Source organism: Dipodomys spectabilis, unplaced genomic scaffold (genome assembly GCF_019054845.1).
Source record: "Dipodomys spectabilis isolate Male_0828 unplaced genomic scaffold, ASM1905484v1 ptg000178l, whole genome shotgun sequence".
Classification (NCBI taxonomy): domain Eukaryota; kingdom Metazoa; phylum Chordata; class Mammalia; order Rodentia; family Heteromyidae; genus Dipodomys; species Dipodomys spectabilis.
In genome coordinates this window covers 12,270,410-12,292,618 of record NW_024870855.1, presented here as the reverse complement: position 1 = coordinate 12,292,618, position 22,209 = coordinate 12,270,410, and the positions used below count along the sequence as shown (strand labels likewise).

Genomic DNA, 22,209 nt, shown 5'->3' with positions numbered 1-22,209 from the left:
AAGTGTAGTATGTGAATTCTGACAAATGAACACTGTGATGAAAATATTTGGGAGAATGGTCTATACTAACAGGACTTCTGAAAATTATTACTACAGTCCCAAATTAGAAAGAACAGGATGGGTCAAATTTTAATGAGATCAATTATTTTTACAACCAGCATTATAAAATATTATCACATGGAAGTCTGTAATTTTGAGTGATTCAGTGTAGTGGAATTTCAGAAGAAATCTGATATTGCTTAACTATCTACAAATCATTCCCATGTAGCTTTCCTGAGATGTAGATGCTGAACCATCAGCTAAACTCTGCTGCTCTGTGTACTGTCCTCTTCTGTTCCTTTCTTTGTCTTGGTCTCTCCTCTGGATTTTTATTTTTATCTCTTTTTGTGTCTTAAAAGAATTTGGAAAGCTTAAAAATGCCCAAAATGTATAAGGTAAAAATAAGTAGTCAAAGAAACTAGGGAGAGAAAGTAAAAGAAGGAAATAAGGTTAGGAATAACATTAGCACTCAGAAATGTAGTTTGTATACTTCATTAGATCCTAGCACTGTACAAGAACAAGAAAGCATTTCAGTTACAATTTTTAGCAAGTTCAAAATATATAATTATATAATCTGGGAATTGTGCAGCTTGTATTGTTACTAAGTTTAGGATGAAATTTCTCTTATAAGCATTCAGGAAGATAATTCCTTTAATAATGTCTATACAATTAATATTTTATAATGATAATGATTATATAATCATAATTTATGGGTAGAATTTTCACAAATGTTTAAAAATAATCTCAGTTTACTAAATTTCTATGTAAGCCCAGATTGGTGCATTCTAAACCACAACTTGATGCAAATATGCATTTAGAGTCTCTAGTACTGCAAGTTTTCAGTACCTAGTGTTCCCAGAGACAATTGAGCAGCCAAATTTGTAATTCAGGAATGAGAAGTAAAATAAAGTAGTTGTATGTTTTGTTTTGTGATGAGTAGGCCATCAGAAATAGACTGTCATGCCTCTTATGAATAATAATTGGAGAGACAAATAAAGAAAACTGATAGAAAAAGTTGAATATCCTTACAGAAGCAAGCTTTAACTAGTGTCAGATCCCCAAAGAAGATTTTATTTGAAAAGGTTTTTAGGAATGAATTGACTTAAGTGCAGGCCATTTCAGGAAGAGGGAAAAGTCTCTGAAATGTTTGGTAAACCATGAAGATTTTAGGAGTCAATGAATTTTCTTTAGTGTCTGGAGGATCACATTATGAGAGCTCTGTGATACTACTTTAATGAAGTTAAGAAACTTAGGGACCATTCATGATTATATTGATTAAACCTAAAGACATCTGGTGCCTGCCCCATGTCCTAGGAGTAGTTTGAAGTATCTGGTGATTCATGTGTATATTACTGTTAATATTTATCTCAGCAGTTTATTGGCAGTTATCAAGGAACAATGTGATTATTATATTGATCTAGCTTAAAGAAAGCAATCTAGCTTGAAGGTTAAAATGTGTTTGTGACTTTAACTATCACTATTCCACAATACTGTGAAATATGTGAAATTTATGTAATCACCCAATCTCAATTAAAAAAAATTTTAAAAAAGGGATGTGTTAGGAGCGATGAGTGACAATGTTGTCAGACACCTTGTATTCATATACTGTTTTGTAGAATGGGAACTTCTTTGTACAACTACTTAAAGATAATAATAAAAAAATTTTAAAGAGAAAAGAAAAAAGTAAATGTAGGTAAATATCCATAGTTTCTAGTAATATTAAAGAGGTTATATATTTAGAACATTAAGCTTTTATCTATTGTAATTGTTTATATATTTCCTCCAACTTTGGGGTCAAAAAAGTACCCATCTGCTTTTCCATGTTATGTTTTAAAATTTCCAACTTGCATAAAGGCTGTGGATGCATTGTTTATGATATGAATACAGACATTATTTAGACTGATGAACAGATGTTCTGACATTAGCACATACTGACATGGTGCACTTTTGTGCTGTACTTAATGAAATACATTATTTTCTCCATATGTAGAGGAGTGGAAAGGCAGTTGACTGGGTGACTAGTGTACAAATTTATTTTATTTGGAAGCTGACATGATTATGTCCACTGAGCTGCTATTACAAGATGCAGAGGGAAAAGAGATAAACAGATGGCGTGTTCATCTTGGCAGCTCTTTTGATTATGAGTGTTTTAGGGCCATATTTTTAAAATAGAGCTTCTTTTATGTTGCATTACAAATAGAAACTTTCCTTTCTCCTTTTCCATTATATAATATATATATAATCTGGAAAGTCTCCACGGGCAGTGTTAATCATCTTGGAGTATTAACAGTGAGAAAGCTTTAATAATCAAAATAATGTCTTATAAACCTTAGACTCATTGATTCTTGTTGATTTTTGGTAATTGAAAAAAAGCCAACTTAAGAATATTATTTATCTTTCTACATCCCACTTTTCATAGTAGAAAAATGCAGTTTCTTCCCTCCCCCTCGCTTATGTTGACACAAATAAGAAAACAAAAGCATAAACTGTCAAGTTCAGAATATATTAAATCTGTGTCAGTATTCACTACTATTTTTGCTTTTTTTTGTTGTTGTTGTTCAGTCGTGGGGCTTGAACTCTGGGCTTGGGCACTTGTCCCTGCGTTCTTCAGCTCAAGACGAGTGTTCTACCACTTGAGCCACAGCACCACTTCCGGTTTTCTAGTGGTTTTATTGGAGATAAGAGTCTCACGGACTTTCCTGCCTGGGCTGACTTTGAACCGCAATCCTCAGATCTCAGCCTCCTGAGTAACTAGGATTACAGGCGTGAGCTACTGGCACCTGGCTACTATTTTTGTTTTATAACTCTAGTACATGTGTGAAATGTGGTCACAGGGTGCCTGTTAGTCACCTAAACTTTTACATACATTTCATTTTTTACATGCCCTATACATTATTAAATAGTTCTATACATAATTCTATACATTTATATAATCTATATATTTTAATTAAATAGTTCCATTTTAGACCATGTAATTTTGCTTGCTCTAAAATTTGATTGTATAAAGGTAAATTGTCTTTGCCTTTGCTATGCAGCATTATATTGAATCTCCATGATGAAATACACTATTTTTAACCATCTGCTGAGGTGTTTTATTTATTTTTTCCTTTGTGCAGATGAAGAAATTTAAAGTTGAGTAATTTATTTTTACTGAAGTAAAGATTGAAAATTAAACTGGCCATTAAAGTTTTTTCAGAGAGTAAGAATTGAGAGAGTGGGAGTTTCTTTGTCCTCATGATGTCCGTGATGTTAGAATGATGACACGTCTCATTTGTCACCACCACCCATTACCTGGGCTATAGCTATCAGTTCATTTCTTTTTTTTTTTTCTCTTGGAAGGCCTTGTAGTAAAAGCAAACAAAGAAGTAGACACTCAAAGGTTGTCATTGTGTTAGCTTCTCAGTTAAAATCCTCTGCATTTGCAATAATATTCACAATCTTTTGTTGTTTTGCTTCTTGAGTTAGGATCTAAGTTGCCCAGACAGGTCCCCAACCCAAGTTTATTCTGCCTCAGCTTCCTCTGTGCCATCATACTCTACTCAGTATCTAAATTCTTCACCAAGCCCTGTTGATCTCTGTTTATAGTCAGACCTTGGCCTAATGTTCATCATTAGCTAGGGCAACTGTCTTCCTCACCCTGACCATCCTTCTCTTTCTGGTAAATGTCTGGCCTTTTTCTGCCCTCAGGTCTTTATACATGGCATTCCCACTGCCTTAACAGCCAAAGTTAATGTACAGTATGCTTGGGATGTGGGTCCTTGATCTTGCTCTTCCTTGAGGTTCGCCTGAATGACTTGGGAAAACTTACTTAACTATCTGTAAAATGGCCACAAGAGATCCAACCTAGAAGATGGCAATATAATGCCCTGACAGTATTATTTAGGAGTCATGTTGTCATTTTCTGCTACATTGTAAGTGCTGCTGGGTAAATTCTAGCTGATTCCATCATTTTCAACATTGTCACTGTTAATGTTCTCCCAGGGAACCCCTCCTGATCTTGCAGTGGCCTTCCTGATTGTGGTGTCTGCAGAGTCTCCAGGAGTCTTGATTCCAGCACCCTCCTTACCTGCACCAGAGTCCCTTCATAGTCTGCACTTTGCTGCTTACTTGTGTGATTTCTTCCTTCTCCTAGGACTAGGGCAGCAGCATTTGCATATTGGGTTGCTTGCCACTGTCTCAGCACTTACCTTCATGGCATTTTTTGGATAAATGAATAGCAGTGAATAACTAGTATATGATTGAACCTGTCAACCAGTGAAGGATTGCCTTGTGTTACTTGTTGTTCATAAAGAGAATTTTATTCCTCTCGATATGATTTTTCATTTTTGTGCCTGTAACAGGACTTTAACTCAGGTTCTTGTGCTCTTGCTGTAAGTTTAAGACTTGTGTCTCACAATGTTACCCTTCTTCCATCATTTCTTCTATAATTCACAGGAAGATTTTCAAGAAGATACTGAAGACTAAGGAACTTAGAGCCTTGAAGACACAAACAGCATGAGAAAGTCCTCTTCTTCCTGAGGCAGTAACTCTTTGAGCATATAGTTCTTACCCATTTCTTTTAAAAAAAAATAATTTACTTTTATTATAGAGGTGATATAGAGAGGGATTATAATTATAAAGATCAGGTAATGAGTACGTTTCCTTTTGTACAATGTCTTTTGTTCCCTCATTCTCTCCTAGTCCCTTCCTCCTGTTTCTACCAAGTTGAATAATTCACTTTCATCAATGTCCAGAGAGCTCCACTAGTGCCCCTTTTCACCCTTTTTCCCTTGAGTTCCCCTCCACCCTCCTGATGATATACACTTGAATACACGATACATAAGGTAAAGAAGGCATAATCTTCAAAAAGTTGAAAAAAAGAAGTCTTTTGTTTCCATATTTTGAAGTTTGCTTAGTATGTATATTACTTTAAATAAATATGAAGAGGCATTTAAGCATTGTGCCTTTGTGTTTCTCTTCAAAGAGTATCCTCTTGTGGTCCCACTGTGTGTGAGTATCTATAATCCTGTAAAATTTTTCATATCCCAGTGCATTTTATATCTAACTTCTGCATATCAAAAGGAACATATGCCATTTGTCTTTCTGAGCTTGTGTTGTCTCACTTAACATGATTTGCTCTAGTTCCATCCTTTTCCCTGCAAATGACATTAACCTTTCCAGTGGCTGTGTAAAATTCCATTGTTTATAGGTACCACATTTTTGGATCTACTCATCTATTGTGGGGCATCTGGGCTTGGCTATTGTGAATAGTGTAGCAATGAACATGGTTGTGCAGTTGTCCTTAACATATCCTGGCTCATGATGTACAGTGTAGATGCTCAGGAGCAGTATGGCTGGATTGTAGGGGAGTTTAGTTTTTTGAGGAATCTCCAGATTGCTGTCCAGAGACTGGTTGTACCACCAACAGTGCAGTAAGGATTCCTTTTCTCCCACATCCCTGCCAACATTGGTTGTTCAAATTAACAATGTTGGCCAGTCTTACTGAAGTGAGATGAAATCTTAGAGTTATTTTGATTTGCCTTTCCTTTATGGCCAGGGATGGTGAGCATTTCCTCATGTTTCTTTGCCATTCTTACCTCTTCTGTGAAGAAGCTGCCTTGCCCATTTAGTGATTGGTTTATTAGGTTTGGGAGGTTAGTTTCTTTGAGCTCCTTGTCTATATTAGATCTGATATATTGCCTGTAAAGATCTTTTTCCAGTTGGTTGGCTGTCTTTCTAATTTAGTAACTATGTCTTTAGCTGTGCAGAAACTTTTTTTTTTGATGTGGTCCCACTTGTCAAGTCTCTTTCCTATCTGTTGTGCCCCTAGGATTCTATTCAAGAAGTTTCTACCTATACCTATAAATTCTAATGTTTCTCCTGTTCTCTCAAGCAGTAGTTTCAAAGTTCCAGGTCTGATGTTAAGGTCTTTGACCCACTTTGAATTGATATTAGTGTATGGTGACAATCAGGGATCTACTTTTAGTTTTTTGCATATGTATACCTAGTTTTCCCAATACCAGTTGTTGCAGAGGATATTTTTTCCCCCCACTGTATGTCTTTGGCTCCTTTATCAAATATCAGATAACTGTAAGTATATGGTTTTATTTCTGGGTCTTCTAATCTATTTCATTGATCTTCGGGTTTATTATTGTGCCAGTACTAAGTCTTTTTTTTTTTTTTTAAACTATGGCTCTGTATCTGTAGTAGAGTTTGAGGTCTGGTATTGTGATACCACCCATGTTACTTTTTTTTTTTTTGCCTAGAATTCCTTTGGCTATTCTAGGTCTTTTGTTGTGCCATATGAAGTTTTGGATTGTTGTCTCTATCTTGGCAAAGAATGTTATTGGGATTTTGATGGGGATTACATTGAATTTGTATATAATTTTTTCAGTGTGGCCATTTTCACAATATAAGTACTACATATCCATGAACATGGAAGGTCTTTCCATTATCTTGTGTTCTCTGATTTATTTCTTCAGATTTTTATAATTTTTGCTATAAAGATCTATTAAGTCTTTGATTAGGTTAGTTCCTAGGTACTTTTTTAGTCTATTGCAAATGGAGTGTTTTCATGGTTTCCCTTTTTGCTTATTTTGTACATTGTTAACATATAGAAAGGCTGCTGATTTTTGTAGGTTAATTTTGTGTCATGCTACTTTGCCAAAGTAGTTTACCAGCTCTAGGAGCTTAGGGATGGATGGATATATATATCTATATATCTATATCTATATCTATCTATCTATATATAAAATTATTTAGGTATAAGATCATCTCATTTGCAAATAGGGATAGTTTGATTTCTTGTTTCCATATGTGAATCCCTTTAATGTCCTTTTCTGGCTATATTTCTGGCTAAATTCCAGAACTTATATTGAAGAGGAAAGAGAGTAAATATCCTTGCCTTGTTCCTGAGTTTAGAGGAAATAGTTTCGGTTTTTCCCTTATGCAGTATACGATGTTAGCTGTTGGTCTGTCATACATAGCTTTTATTATTTTAAGGAATGCTCTTATAAGTGCTTTTCTTTTTTCTTTTTTGTCGGTCGTGGGGCCTGAACTCTGGGCCTGGGCGCTGTCCCTCAGCTCTTCAGCTCAAGGCTAGCGCTCTACCACTTGAGCCACAGCGCCACTTCCAGATTTTTCTGCTTATGTGGTGCTGAGGAATCGAACCCAGGGCCTCATGCATGTGAGGCAAGCGCTCTACCACTGAGCCACCTTCCCAGCCCAGGAATGCTCTTATATTTCTAGCTTCTCCCAAGTTTTTAACATGAATGGATGTTGTATTTTTTCAGAATATTTCTCTGCATCTATTGAGATGATCTTTTGTTGCATTTCTTGATTTGCATATGTTAAACCAGCCTCGCATCCATGGGATGAAGCCTACTTGATCATAATGTTTGATTTTTAAAAATTTGTTTCTGGAGTCTGTTGGCTCATATTTTATTGAAGAACATTGCATCTGCGTTCATCAGAGAAATTGGCCTGCAGTTCTTTTTATTTGTTGGATCCTTTCTGGTTTGGGGATGAGTTTACACACTTCTTATTGTAAATTCTGCCTTGCTGTTACCTATTTTTTCTCTATAATGGGCCTGTCATTACTTGAAAATAGTCATCCCTCCTCTAGGTAAATCCTGGCACCTCCGTGGCAGAGTTTTCCTGATGGGTGTAGCTGAAGCAGCATTTATTCTATGCATCATCATGTCACCTTTCCAAAGCTTCTATGAGCTTTTGGAGGTGGAAGCTCTTGCTCTAGTTTGGATTTTATTCCCAGCACCTTACACTGAATTATGTAAATGAAAGAAAGAGTGAAAAAGTGACAGCCTGTGTTCAATATGTTAGACCTCAAGATTAGCTCCAATAAGACTCGATATAGGTGATTCTTATACTGTATCTCATCACCACCAGTCTTTCTATCCCTCTGTCCCTTCCTCCAACACCTATACTATGTCTGAAGCATTAGTGATGCTTAAAAAAAAAAAGTTAAACCTGTTATCTGTGACCTAAGACCTGATATCTTCAATAGAGAAATGAGGGAAAATAAAATTATTATCATGGGAAGAATCTGTCAAATATATTAAGATTGGAGGGAGAGAGCATGGAAGCTTCGGGGGAATGAATGATGTGTTGGCAGCTGATAAGGCCCAGGGTAGGTGCTGCGCTGTGACAGGCATAACCAGTCTGTTTTATACTGAGTGGAGTTGAAAAAGAGAATGTCAAGGCAGGAGAGGAGATACCTTCTTGAATCTGATGGTAAATTGAAATCCTAATATCCTATTATTGAACATGTAAAATACTTAATAGAATTGACAAGGGTACCAGGAGTAATATAAAGAAATACTGTACTTGTTCATGTATGATGTTGCTGCAGTTAGTTTCTAGGCTTTGTAAGCAAGAACATTGACTTTGTTCTTATATCCTCAATGTTTATTTCTTTATGATATAATGCTTGATATAAGTGCCCAGTAAGTTGTGAATTAAATGAAAGAAAGGATTTATTCTAAGATCTCAAAAAGTATGTTGTCTCTTTGAGGCAAAAAATACAGTCATTTGGAAAGGTAAATAAGACCATGTGTGTGGTTAAGTGACTAGTGAGTGATAGTCACACTGCATCACCATATCTGCACAGAGAGATGCAGTACTGGGAGTTGGTTAAGATTTATAGTAAGCTTTTTACAAATAATTAGAATTCCAGTCCTTCCTTAGCTACTAACTAGCTAGGTAACTTTGAAATTTGCTTACACTTGCCTGTGATTGGACTGATTTTTCCTGGGTAATGAATAACATTATTTTCCCTATACGACTGCTAGAAATTAAACAGAAGAAAGCTTAAAATGGAGCTTAGTGCATGCTAGGCTTCTGTGGGTATTAGAGAAATCAGGGGTGCTTGTGGGTAGGTAAGAATGATTTATGCCTCAGGCACAGGTTGGATTTACAGGGGTGGGGCAGGATGTCTATGATGAGTTCTAGCTCCAGCATATAATTTGCTTTGTGTAATCACCTGTGCTTTGGCTTCCTTTATAAAAATGAATGCCATAATCTCAGTGCTCAGTACATGTCAGTACCCAACAAGTAATAGCTGCTCTTATTCTCTGGTCACTAACTCCTTTATCAACCTCATCAGTGTTGGTATTATGGTGGTGGTGGTTGTCATCATCATTGAAGAGAACACACTGGGGTCTTGTTCTCATGGAGCTGAGGTTGTAGGGAATAGAGGAAAGGAAGATTTACTTTTGGAGAAGGATCTGATTGTAAAGTCTCCTTTCAGATTAAAGAACTATTTAAAAAGTATAGTATTTTGATCAGATTATAGGGATTTATATAGCTATAGAATCCGGAATATGAGGCTTCCTATAGAACAAATATTATTCAACATCAATATTCTGAATCAAATTAGTAATATTAGGCTGTATTTTTCTAATTCTTCTTTTTTTTAAACCTTTTAAATGTGTGTGTGTGTGTGTGTGTGTGTGTGTGTGTGTGTGTGTGTGTCTGTGTCTGTGTCTGTGTGTCTGTATTCCAGTCCTGGGACTTGAACTTAGGGCCTAGGTGATGTCCTGAGTTTTTTTGCTCAAGGCTAGTGCTCTACCAGTGAGCCACAGCTCTACTTATGGCTTTTTTGGTAGTAATTGAAGATAAGAGTCTCAAAGACTTTCCTGCCTTAGCTGGCTTCAAATCACAACCCTCAGATCTCAGTCTCCTATATAGCTAGGATTACCAGTATAACCCACTGACTTTTTCTTTTTTGAGTTTTAAACATCTATTCTTTTTTTTCCTTTTCTTTTTTAAAAATTTTATTTTACTGTAAAGGTGCTGTAAGAGGGGTTACAGTTACCTGAGTCAGGTAATGAGTACATTTTATGTCCAGCATTGTTATCCCCTCCTTTGTTTTTCTTCTACTATCTCTCCCCCACCCCCACTCCTCCCTCCTTCCACTTGAAGTTGTAAAGTTCATTTCTGACATAGTGTCTTGGGAGTATCATTGTTGCAATGGGTCATTCTGTGTCCTTGTTTCAGCATTTTGTTTTTCCCTTTCCCCTCCCCAAATTAGATAAATGTATATACAATCAAATACAAATATACAAATGTATATGCAATCAAATACAGTGACAATAGAGGATATAACATAGGGGGGAGAACATACAAAAGAAACAAAAAAATCTCATAGTACATTAAAAACGACAGCAACAAAGAAAATCCTCTTGAGTCCATATCTTGGGGTTCATTTCTCTTAGCATCATCTTATATGGTCATATGTATATAGTTTTTGGGCTTTTTTGCTCATCTGATAAGATTATCCTAGATGTATACTAATTATTGCAAATAACGGAAACCATGGGACTTGCATTTTTTTAGGTCTAGCTTACTTCACTTAATATAATTTTTCCAAGTCTTTCCATTTCCAAACAAATGGGGCAATGTCATTTTTTCTGATGGAAGCATAGAATTCCATTGTGTGTGTGTGTGTGTGTGTGTGTGTGTGTGTGTGTGTGTGTGTGTGTGTGTGTGTGTGTGTGTGTGTGTGTGTGTGTGTGTGTGTGTGTGTGTGTATCACATTTTCTTGATCCATTCATCTCCTGAGGGGCATCTGGGTTGGTTCCATATCTTAGCTATGGTGAATAATGCTGCAGTAAACATAGTTGTGCTGGTAGCTTTAGCATGGCCTTGTTTATGATCACTGGAGTAAATACCCAGAAGTGGGATTGCTGGGTCATATGGGAGCTCTATGTGTAGTTTTTTGAGAAACCTCGTACTGCTTTCCAGAGCGGTAGGGTTCCCCTTTGGCCACATCCCCTTCAGCATCTGTTAGATTTCTTCATTATAGCCATTCTAACTGGAGTGAGGTGGAATGACTTAAAGAATTTTTAAGGACCAAAGTTTGGGTTATTTTCTTGTTGTCTTAATTAGACACATGGTAAGAAAGGAACATTCTTAGCTTGCTCCTATGAATTAGAATCTTTTTGGGATTAGATTTGAAAATTTTGTGACTCCTATAGAAAACCAACAACAAAGTCCAGAAGGATTTTTATTTTTTTTGAAAAATGATATTTTTTATTAGTTTGTCTATGTGTATGTCTTTAAAGTCTAGATTCTACACATGAGCAGAAACAATGCTGAGTTTGGTTTCTTCAATTTCTTAAAGTTTCATAGATTTCATTGTAGAGGTTTTTACATTTTAATTAAGTTTCTGTCTAGGCATTTTTGAATGTAATAACTATTCAAAAAAAGATTTTTATTAGTATATGTTAAATGTACAAGAGGGCTTTCTTGTGACACTTTTATATACATATACAATGTACCCTATCTTACTCACTCCATTTATCACTCTCCCGCCCTCTCTACCCACTTCTTTTTAAATTTCGTTGGTCAGGTTATAAGTACAGTGCTTCTTGACAATGTCACTTCTTCCTTCCTTCTTCCCCGTTTTCCCCTACTGTCCCTACCCATAAGTTACATAGTTCATTTTTTCATAGTGCATATTGGTTACAATGATCCTTCCCCAAAATGACTTTACTGCAGTATCTCATAGTGCTTTATATTTTATTGTTCAGAGTAGACCACTCTCTCTATAGCAGCAGAAATATTTTTTCATAAAGCCATAGAAATCATGTAAAGGACATCTTTGTCATTTGGTATTGTCAGTTAAGGTTAGGGATAGTTCACCTAGTACCAGCTAGTAATTGTATGTTAATAAGAATTTTTCTTAATTATTTTTCTCTCTTAGAACGTTATCGCATTCAGAGTGAAGAGTTTGAAGATCTCTGGCTCATAACAAGTGAGCTCATCCTTCGCCTTAAGGAACATTTTGAAAAACAGGGAACCAAAGATTTCGCGTGTTCTTTTTCTGGATCCTTGCCCCTTCAAGAATATTTTGAGTTGATTGATCATCATTTTGAGGTGTGTATGATCGTAACCTAGTCTCCTGTATTCCTTCAGTATACAAAAGAGAACCAGATCTGAGAATGGTGAATTCCAGGATAGGTGCAGCAGGCCACATGCTTTGCATCTTTCTTATGTGGATGGTGGAATTTATTCCTGCCCGCTTGCCTGCGGTTTGATCAGCTGCAGCCATTTATGGAGTGGCTGCCTGGAGCTAAGCATATGTCTTGCCTTGAAACAGAGCTGATTTAGTTCTTGCAATGAGGACTTAACCCTTGACCCAAATAACCCAGTGTTAAAACTATTTGAGCTTATCGGCAGCCATTTGGCTAACTAATTGTAGCAGGCCATAAATGAGGTGTCATTAGAAAGGAAAGTTAGTTTTTTTCTTTTTGGCAAGCACTCCAGAGCTTCTGCATCTAAATGAGGCTTAAACACTTAGAATGCTCTCCTATACCAGTGTACAACATGTACCCCTGTGGAGAGTGCTTAGTTAATGAAGTCTGATAGGACTTTGCTCCTCTGAATGGTTTTACATTTCTTCTTTGGCAGCACCCTCAGAGCCTGTGCTAGTCCTCTTAATTATCTCCATGGCGTTACCTTCATCATTTGAAGATTAATTTGATATTTGGGAACAGGCATGTTTTGTGACTGGATTAGACAATGACAGTCATTGCTTCAAAAGTTTATATGTTAAAATTAAGTCATCAGGCTCTACTTATTTTCAATGTCTGTAACAGGCAATACACAAGAGAAATTCTGAAACAATTTAAAAATAAAATAAACATACTACTAAATAAGTGGTCATATTAAGATACAATCTATGGTGTGAGTGTATATGTATATAGAGAGATAATGAGGGAACATGAATAGAAAATTTCATGAAAGTCCAATTATGAATAACCATGTCATTATGAAAGAAACTGAATTTACTTTATTACAGTATTTTATAATTTATTATGCATTGGTAAATTGTGGCACACAGATAGACAGTTTAGGGGAGTTGTTGGACTGAGTATAGAAAGGTTCATGAGCCTTCCCATCCCTCTAGGATGTATTATATAAAATTCTTGCTTCATTGGGCCAAACTGGGGTCTGGTACTTTATGAGCTTTGTGATTCCACAGAAAGACTGAACTCTTATTACTTAGTTCTAGTATTTAAAACATAAAACATTATATGCTCTACTGGTAAGTTGGACATATGATTTCCCTCCTGTCTGTTTGCTAGGAGGGTCCTGGAGTTTCCACATCAGGAATACCTCCTTTCTAAGGAGGTACTTGTGGCATAGGGTAAATCTTGGGCATTTTGTATCTCTCTCTGTGTCTGTCTGTCTGTCTGTCTGTCTGTCTCTCTCTCTCTCTCTCTCTCTCACACACACACATACACACACACACCACACACACACACAAGCATGTACATTCTTTCTTTGTTCTCTGTCCACACCTCTGCTTCCAGCCATTAATACGATTTTCAACTTTGAGTCAAGATAGCGTTTGGAGCCCAAGCATCCCATCATGGACAAAAGGCATGGATTTTGTTTGTTTCATTGACTGCTGTAATTGTTAGTGCCTGACACAGTTCTTGGCCCTAGGATCATACATTTTTGTTAAATGTTCACATTCTGACATGCAAAACCATTTCAGTCATGGCAGGGAGGCTGTACCTTCAAAGGAAGGAGACCATAATTGATATCTGGGTATTGAGAGTGTCTTCTTGTTTGTATGCTTCATGAATTCAGGAATAAAAAACAATAAAAATAAATCACATAATTAATTGAGTTATTGATAAGTAAGCCTTTATATTTTTTTAGTTATTAAAGACCATTTTGTTAATTTGTGGTAGTGAAAGTTTTTCTCAAGGGAATTTTCCCTTTTTTGGCTTAGGTAGCTACTTAGTACTTCTAAAATCGGGATTGAAAGAAGTTAATAAAATTTTAAGTTTTATATCATGAAATACTTAGGTATTGAGGGAATTAATGCACTGCAAAGAAGTTTGGTTTGACTCATATCAGAAATGTAAACTATAATATGGTTGATTTCTGAAGATTTGAATTTCTTTCAGAGGTAGCTTTATTATAGTTTCATGAAGCTGAACTAGCTGTTCGCATGAGAGTGCCTCCGATCTCGTGTCTGCCTTCTTCCTTGTGACTGGCTGCCTTTCCTTTGTTTCTATTGAATTTAATTAATGTGAGATGGGCAACAATGATGAATAATTTCTCATTCTCTTTCCTCTTTTGTGGTAGCTTTTGGAGACTAGTTCCTTGTGCATCTTTGTAGAAATATTCTACATAGTTATGATTATGCTAGTATGTAGCTTTGTTGAGAAAACATGCTCATGGGTAGTATCACATGATGCGGGCTATTCTGAGTCTTTTGTTTGCTTTCATGAACACATTTTGGGTAGCATCTCATGTCAGCACTTACCTTGCAGAATATAGTCTTCTTATTTAACTAATGTTTCTATTGATAGGCGTTTTGATTATTAGTAATATCTTAAGACAATATGAACAATAGAACAATTATATTGCAAATATTCTTATATGTATACCCTTTCTGCAAATATTATCTCTAGGATAAAGTCCTAGAAATGGGTTATTAGAACAAAAGCTGTGTACTAAAAGTCTGTTGGGTCAAGTTTTATAGGAAATTGCCTATTTTTCTGTTGCATTACTCTTTTTCTCACTGATTTCTGTTTAGTTGTACTTTTTCACATGCTTTTTAGATAGAATTTTAGGTCATTTTTTAGATAGATTACCCTATAGTTATTGCTATTTGTCTTCTTGCTTAAATAAAAGTTTTTACCATGTAGAATTACCTTTTTTTAATTTACTATCTATTTTGTAGGTTTGAGGCTTTTGACTTTTAATAACAAAGGCCTTTTGCATGCCTTTATTTTTTCTAGTGCTTTTATAGTGTCTTAACCTCTGTTCTGTCTACAGTTGAGCTTACTGTAAAGAATAGGAAGAAAGGGACTGGGAAGGTGGCTCAGTGGTAGAGCCCTTGCCTTGCATGCATGAGGCCCTGGGTTCGATTCCTCAGCACCACATAAGCAAAAAAAAAAAAAAAGCCGGAAGTGGCGCTGTGGCTCAAGTGTTAGAGCGCTAGCTTTGAGCTGAAGAGCTGAGGGACAGCACCCAGGCCCAGAGTCCAGGCCCCAAGACCGGACTCCCCCCCCCCAAAAAAAAGAATAGGAAGAAATTCTTTCTTATCTCCATGTAGTGAGTTATTACAAAAAAATCAACCAAATAATCAACCTTTCCTCCAGGGATATTGGGTCACCTTTACTACATTTCTATTTGATCTATTTCACAGTATTAACTATGTATTCATTTACCAAATACCACATTGTTTTAATTCCCACAGATGTATGTATATTTAAATTTGTTTATTATCACTTTCTAAATGTTTATTGCTGTTGACTATATGCTTACTTTAACATGTTTTTGTGCCTATTTCATATTAATGTAAGAAATTCTTCATTGTAGCTACGGATAAATGGTGAAAAATTAGAAGAACTCCTATCAGAAAGAGCTGTACAATTCCGGGCCATTCAACGCCGGCTCTTAACAAGATTCAAAGATAAAACACCTGCTCCCCTTCAACACCTGGACACCTTACTAGATGGAACTTACAAGCAGGTCAGTATAACAGTGGTGATGGTTTTACACCCCTGAATAAAATTTTCTTCCTCACCCTAGACTCAAACTCCAGAATACCAACATAAGGTATTTATTTCCCATGCACTATGGTGAGGTTTATTATTTAAACAACTCCTATCATCATAATTCTTTAGTTATCTTCCAAGCAACTTGTTTGTGTTTGTAGTATTATTTAGTTAGTATTTTGAGATGAAGTTTTTACTCAGCCTTGTTCAGAGAGTTCTATTCAAAGAGAATTTTCTTTCTTGCTTTCCTTCTACTTGAGGCTAACTTTTGGCATAGCTTGGGCAAACTAGCTCTTTTAAGGCATTACATCTCAAAAAACCACTCAGAATCATAATCTCTGACTCAGAATAGCAATTATTAAAACTTAAATTCCATGAATAAGCCTGATACCAATTCCACTGTGATGGAGTCTTTGCATAATTGTACTGTAGACTTTAGCCACATTGTGCTTTTCATGTTCTTATTTTGTACGATTGACATTCTATGAAAAAAGAAAACTAAAGAGCAGTTTTATGTTGAGTTGAACCCTCAGGAAACTCTCTGAGCTAAGTCTACTGTGGTTGGGGCATATCATGTATCCCATTACCATACCTCTTGTTTAGTGTGTCTTACCATTATACTTCACCAGGCTAGGAAACATGAGTGCCTGGTAGATCAGCCAAGCACCAAAATAACAAGCTCTACCTAAATCCATCCTGCTCTCCAAGGGCTACCTGAATTGCACGGCCCATACCAGAATTTTGTTTTTATTGCAGTAGTAGGGCCTTGCGCTCTCTAGGCAAGTAAGTGTTCTGCCATGTGAGCTACATCACAGCCCTGATATCAGCTTTAAAAAGTGTTCTTTTTTTTCTGATACAGTAGTTTAATATTAGATCTGCCACCTATTTAGAGTCCTGTTTTCTTATGCAAGGAGACCTTTCTGCTTTTCTCTGTTCTCTGTTGATCTTGGTGCTGGGATGATCATATGATGAGCAATCAGAGAAGCACCTGAGCAGTACAGGAAACATTTGTTCTCTGTCCCATTTAGCATCTTGTGTATGGATGACACTGTGTCACCACTATGTCATAAGCAGTGAGACTTTACTTTTGTGGCAATAAAAATAGAAACAAGTATTTTTCTAGAGCTACAGTGTAAACTCTAAAAGCTGGACTTGTCTTTTCCTCCATTGTATTCTTAGTTTAATATGGTCTTGGCACTTAATAAGTTTTTAGTAAATGTTTGTTCTGTGAATGAATGCTCTATTGTTGTTAATGAAGACAGTCTCTTGAAAGTGATGTCTTTGATCCCAGTGCCACTACAGAGAACAAAGCAACAGAGAATTCTTTGAGCCTAGCCTCATGAGTCATTGGGGTGATTTATTTTAAAATACCCATGAGCTGTAAGAAGTGGAAACTCTTCTTTCTTCCTAAACAATATAATTGGAGGACTCAGGCAAGCCAACATAGCCAGGAAGGTTGTATAGCTGCCAGTTCTTGGCTGAGCAGACCTTTCCTTTTGGTTTTTATGAGACTCTGTGTTATAGTGAATGCAAGGCAGTCACTTGTTGAAATGCCCCTTTGTAGATGCCATGTTGTTGAGTTTGAATCCCACCATATTCTAAGTGGGATAATAATTTATTGAGCCTTTTCTCTGCAAATATAACTTTATTTGCTGCCTACAGAATGGTTGAGCTCTTCCTCATACAAAGCAAATTTTCTTTCGCAGAATCTCCTCTCTGAGTAAGCAGGATTGGATCTTAGGTATGGAGGACTGAAGGGATGTCATGGAGATTGGACATGCTATGGCTGGGATCATCTAGGAACTGCTGTGAATTAGATTACATTAGTTAGAAAAATAAGCTTACGTTTTTCTGTAGTCATAGGTATCTTCTGTACTTTTTGGTTGACTTTCTTTTTCTTCCATTTGGGGGTACTGAAATTTGAGCCCAGGATCTTATGCTTGCTAGGCAGTACACCTTCCACTTGAGCCATTCTCCCAGTTTGCAGTTGCTTTGTTTTGTTCAGGTAGAGTCCCATGCTTTTGCCTCAGACTGCAAGCAGACCTCCTATCTACATCTCCTGTGTACCTGGGGATATCTCTGTGCATGTGCTGCCACACTTGGCTTATTCACCTGAGGATCTCACCAACTTTTGCTCTGACTGGCCTTGAACTGTGATCCTCTTGATCTCTTACTTCCTAAGTAGTTAGGATTCCTTTTTCTGCACTTCTGGGATTAAACCTAAGGTCTCATGCATTCTAAGCAACACAGTGTTACTGAGATGTACTCCATTCCTCTACACGTACATTCCCCTACACTGTCATCAACAGTCAGTTGGTCTGTGGAGTCTGAAGATGTTGATCATACATTGATTCATCTGTCAGGCATGTTTAAAGTGATCTATGCTGGGGTTGTTCACAGCTGGTGACACTGCTTGGGCACTAGCTACCTGCTTCCTGTTTAGCATATAGACGTGTTTGTTTTAGATGGCATCTACCATCCTGTCTCCTTATAGGTTTTTACCTTACCCTCTAGAGGGCAGCTTTCTAGGCAAGTGAGCTGCAGTCACATAGATCCCTGGGCTTGGGTTATTTCCTGTGGTGGTCATCCTGACACATGTATACATTCATGATATCCTAATACCACTGTACATGCATCTATCAATATAAAAAATCACCTGGATAGTTCCTTAAAGTCTGGTAGAATATCTGAAACTGGAGAATCAGAGGAGGGGATTTTGTTAATTTGTTAACTTCTGCAGTTTTCTTAGCTTCTATTGCAGTTAAATTTTTTGGAGCTTTTTGTTTTTTTGCTATCCAATGCTTGTGCTTATTACTGCATTTGCAGAAAAGCTTTGCGAAATAAGTTCTCTTTCATGTTGTAAAATGTTCACATGCATTTGTGAAATGGTAGATTGGTAGAGTAAACTGAAGTAGGGGAAATTGGACTTACCCTTGGGTTTGGCTTATGTTTTAGGGCTTTTATGTGTGCTCAGCTTGAACACTAACCCTGTGTTATAGCACAGGGAAATATTTACTGATCTAAAAGTTTGTGTCAGATGACATACGTGTGATGTAATGACTGATAGTCATTAATGTTCTAGAAAGACACTTGGCTTGTTTTTCTCTTCTGCAAAATAGAGGCTGTATTAAGTATAATTTTAAACAGAGATCTTGTGGTTTGGAGTTTGTTATTTGTTACTTTTTCTGTAGTTCAAACTTCCTTCCACTCTTTATTTTTATGGCATTGATATAAAAAATCATTGTAGTCCCACAGAAGTCTAGGAGCTGGACTGCATGGTTCCAGGCACAATGAATTGCCAGCTCTCCATCTTGAATTGGGGCTTCTAATAGACTTTCCTTGATGATTCCCTAATCCTTTTCAATTCTAGTCCAATAGGCCTTCACTGCCCAGCAGTTGTGTGTGTGTGTGTGTGTGTGTGTGTGTGTGTGTGTGTGTGTGTGTGTGCGCGTGTTAGCTGTGGGGTTTAAACTCTGGGCCTGGGTACTGTCCCTGAGCTCTTCAGCTCAAGGCAAGCACTCTACCACTTGAGCCACAATGCCACTTCCAGTTTTCTGGTGGTTAATTGCAGATAAGAGTCTCATGGACTTTCCTGTCCAGGCTGGCTTTGAATCACAATCCTCAGATCTCAGCCTCCTGAGTAGCTAGGATTACAGGTATGAGCCACCGGTGCCCGCCTCTGGGAGTTTATCTAGCTGGACAATGAACACTATTGTTGGTGTCTCTTTTAGTGTGAACAGCGTGGCTGGCGGCTCTTTTAATGTGAACAGCATGTTTGGTAGTGTGAACAGTGTGGCTGGTGGCTCTTTTAGAGTGAACACCGTAGTTGGTAGTGTGAACAGCATGGTTGGTACTAGTGAGGAATCATCAGGAACCTTTGCTCATATAAATTATGCCTCCAGTGGTTCTTTTGTTTATAAAACCTTGTCAGTAGCCAGGTGCTAGAGGCTTATACCTGTAAGCCTAGCTAATCAGGAAGCTGAGATCTGAGTATCACCATTTGAAGCCAGCCCAGGCAGGAAAGGCCATGAAGCTCTTAGTTCCAATTAACTACTAAAAAAGCTGGAAGTGGAACTCTAGCTCAAGTGGTAGAGTACCAGCATTGAGGAAAAAAAGCTCAAGCCTTGAGTTCAAGTACCAGTACCAGCACCAAAAGGAAAGGGAAAACACTGTCAAATTTCGTGCTGACAGATTGGGTCCTGCACAACCTCTTTGTGTGTGTTTTTTTTTTTTTTTTTTTGAGATTGAATATGTCACCTTACCTCCCTGAACTTTACCTTCTCCATTTTGTCTCTGGACCTCTTCAGCCCTCATATAGCATGCTGTTTATTTTCAGCTTCATTGTCAGTCTACATTTGTCATATCTACTTGATAGTAATAGTAGGAGTCTTGGAATCGTGAGCCTTCATCAATTCAGGATTTCAGAAGCTCCTGGGTCTCTAGTTCCTCTGGTAGCAGCCTGGGGATGGAGTGTGGTGGGTAGGTGTTGACTGCCATGACTATGATCTAAGTTACTGGGCTTTGTGAGACTAAATTAGTGTCAAAGAAAGTAGGAAAGTGCAAAGTACTGTTGTGGCATTCTCTAGATTTAGATTTAGCATAGGCAAGGCTTACATGGAGGATTTGCTGTTACGTGTTAGAACAGTTACTAGTACCAGTCTGGCCCATTTTGCTGCTGGTATGTGGGCTTTTCATAAACCAAATGCATACTTCTTTGTTGGCATGGTCTTCAGTCAGTTATTCAGGCTTTCAGCTTGTTCCTGGTGTCAGACTAGATTGTAAATTTAATATTAGGATTTTATCTTGGAAAGTTTATGAGATGCAGAAATTTGGTAAATATATCTGAAATAAATCATTCTATGCCAGGCTACCCTTGTGCTAAAATTTTGTTCTACTTTTGTTTGATCTTTTAAAAACATTAGTTCTTTGAGATACCTGCTGAAGCAAGATGTTTCTAATAATAAAATTATTAATGGTCCCATTTTAAGGAAATGAAAATCTTATCTTTTTGTGTCAGTGATGAGAGAAAAATATAAAAGTGGCCTCCAATTATCTGTAATTATATGAGGCTTTCTTTCATTTGGGTTATCTCTTCCTGTTTACTCCCTTAGAGCACAATTATTCCCTTTGTATCAGTTTTCTGTAAATGGAGTTCTGAATGGTTAGAATTGTGGGTGGATAGTACAGTCCTTAGCCCCCACTGCCCTCCCTTACTGCCCCCAGCTTCTTTTCCTTTCCCACATTGTCTTTCTCTTTAAATATAGTGTGCAAAGCCAGTTTCCTAGACAGCTGATTTTGAAATCTTTTGGAGCAACAATAAAAGGATGTGCTATCTTTATAGTGCTGTGGGCACAGCCAAGCTGTTCTACTGTATGCATATGAGGAGGCCAGTACCAAATATGGCCAAGGGTCAGTTGAAGTGGTGCATTTTAAAAAAGATACCCTAGTGGTTTTTTGTTTGCTTGTTTGTCTGTTTTGCCAGTCATGGGGCTTGAACTGAGCGCCTGAGCAGTATCCCTAAGCTTCTTTGGCTCAAGCCTAGCACTTTCTCACTTGAACCACAGCTCTACTTCTGGATTTTTCTGCTTATGTGGTACTGAGGAATCGAACCCAGGGCTTCATGCATGCTAGGCAAACACTCTTAACACTAAGCCACATTCCCAGCCCACCTTTGTTAGGTCTAATATATATCCAGAAACAAGGCAGAGATAGATAATTGGCTTAATGCACCCTAGTCTTAAGTGGATTTTCCCACTACCTGAGAATTACTAGAATGTTCTACATACAATATAGTCAGCAGCTAACAAGTGCCCACTTTACCCTATTCTGTGTCAGGCTACTTGCATTTTTGTTTTGATGCTTCTTTCCAGGTGATTTTTCAAGTGTCTTTTAGAAGAATACTAGCTTTCTGGGAAATCCATTCCCTCTGCATAAATTTTGACTCCTTTGAACCCAGGACTTCTGGGTGAAAATATTTTCATTTGATTGATTGACCAGTTGGAGTGATGGATGTAGTGCCATATTCTGTGGAGGAGAGATTTTCTTTTCTTTTTTTTTTTTTGTCGGTCGTGGGGCTTGAACTCTGGGCCTGGGCGCTGTCCCTCAGCTCTTCAGCTCAAGGCGAGCGCTCTACCACTTGAGCTACAGCGCCACTTCCGGTTTTCTGGTGGTTTATTGGAGATAGGAGTCTCACAGTCTCTCCTGCCCGGGCTGGCTTTGAACCGCGATCCTCAGATCTCAGCCTCCTGAGTAGCTAGGATTACAGGTGTGAGCCACCAGCGCCCGGCTGGAGGAGAGATTTTCATGAGTTGTATTCCTCCATCTTTCACTCTACCTTTAAGGTGAAGGTGGTAGGGACCTGCCCTTGTTGACTGAGACTTTGGCCTCAGGGAGTCCCACAAGTCCTTTTCCTCTCTTACTGTGTCAGCTACTTGTTTCTCTCATTAGATAACATTATTCATTTGTTCTATTCTTTGGCTTTTATTTGTTTTTATCATTTTCCCTTCTACACCTTCAGGGAATTCCTGTCAGGTTTCTGGTTGAGGCCTACTAGCCATGACATTCAAAGATGTGAAGAGGCACACTCAGCTCCTCCTAATCTTGAACTCTGCTGTTTCAGTAGGAACTGTAGGCCAGCAAAGTTAGCCTA

General features: G+C 37.5%; 1 protein-coding gene across 5 annotated transcripts in view; it reads left to right on the top strand.

The window, feature by feature from the left end:
* Bbs9 (Bardet-Biedl syndrome 9) overlaps positions 1-22,209 on the top strand; it is a 319,067-nt gene that overhangs the window by 136,013 nt on the left and 160,845 nt on the right. For all 5 annotated transcript variants that reach the window (XM_042695124.1, XM_042695122.1, XM_042695125.1 and 2 more), the window contains exons 17-18: positions 11,741-11,913; positions 15,382-15,534. In XM_042695124.1, the coding sequence (XP_042551058.1) occupies positions 11,741-11,913; positions 15,382-15,534 (326 nt within the window). The remainder of the gene's footprint in view (positions 1-11,740; positions 11,914-15,381; positions 15,535-22,209) is intronic.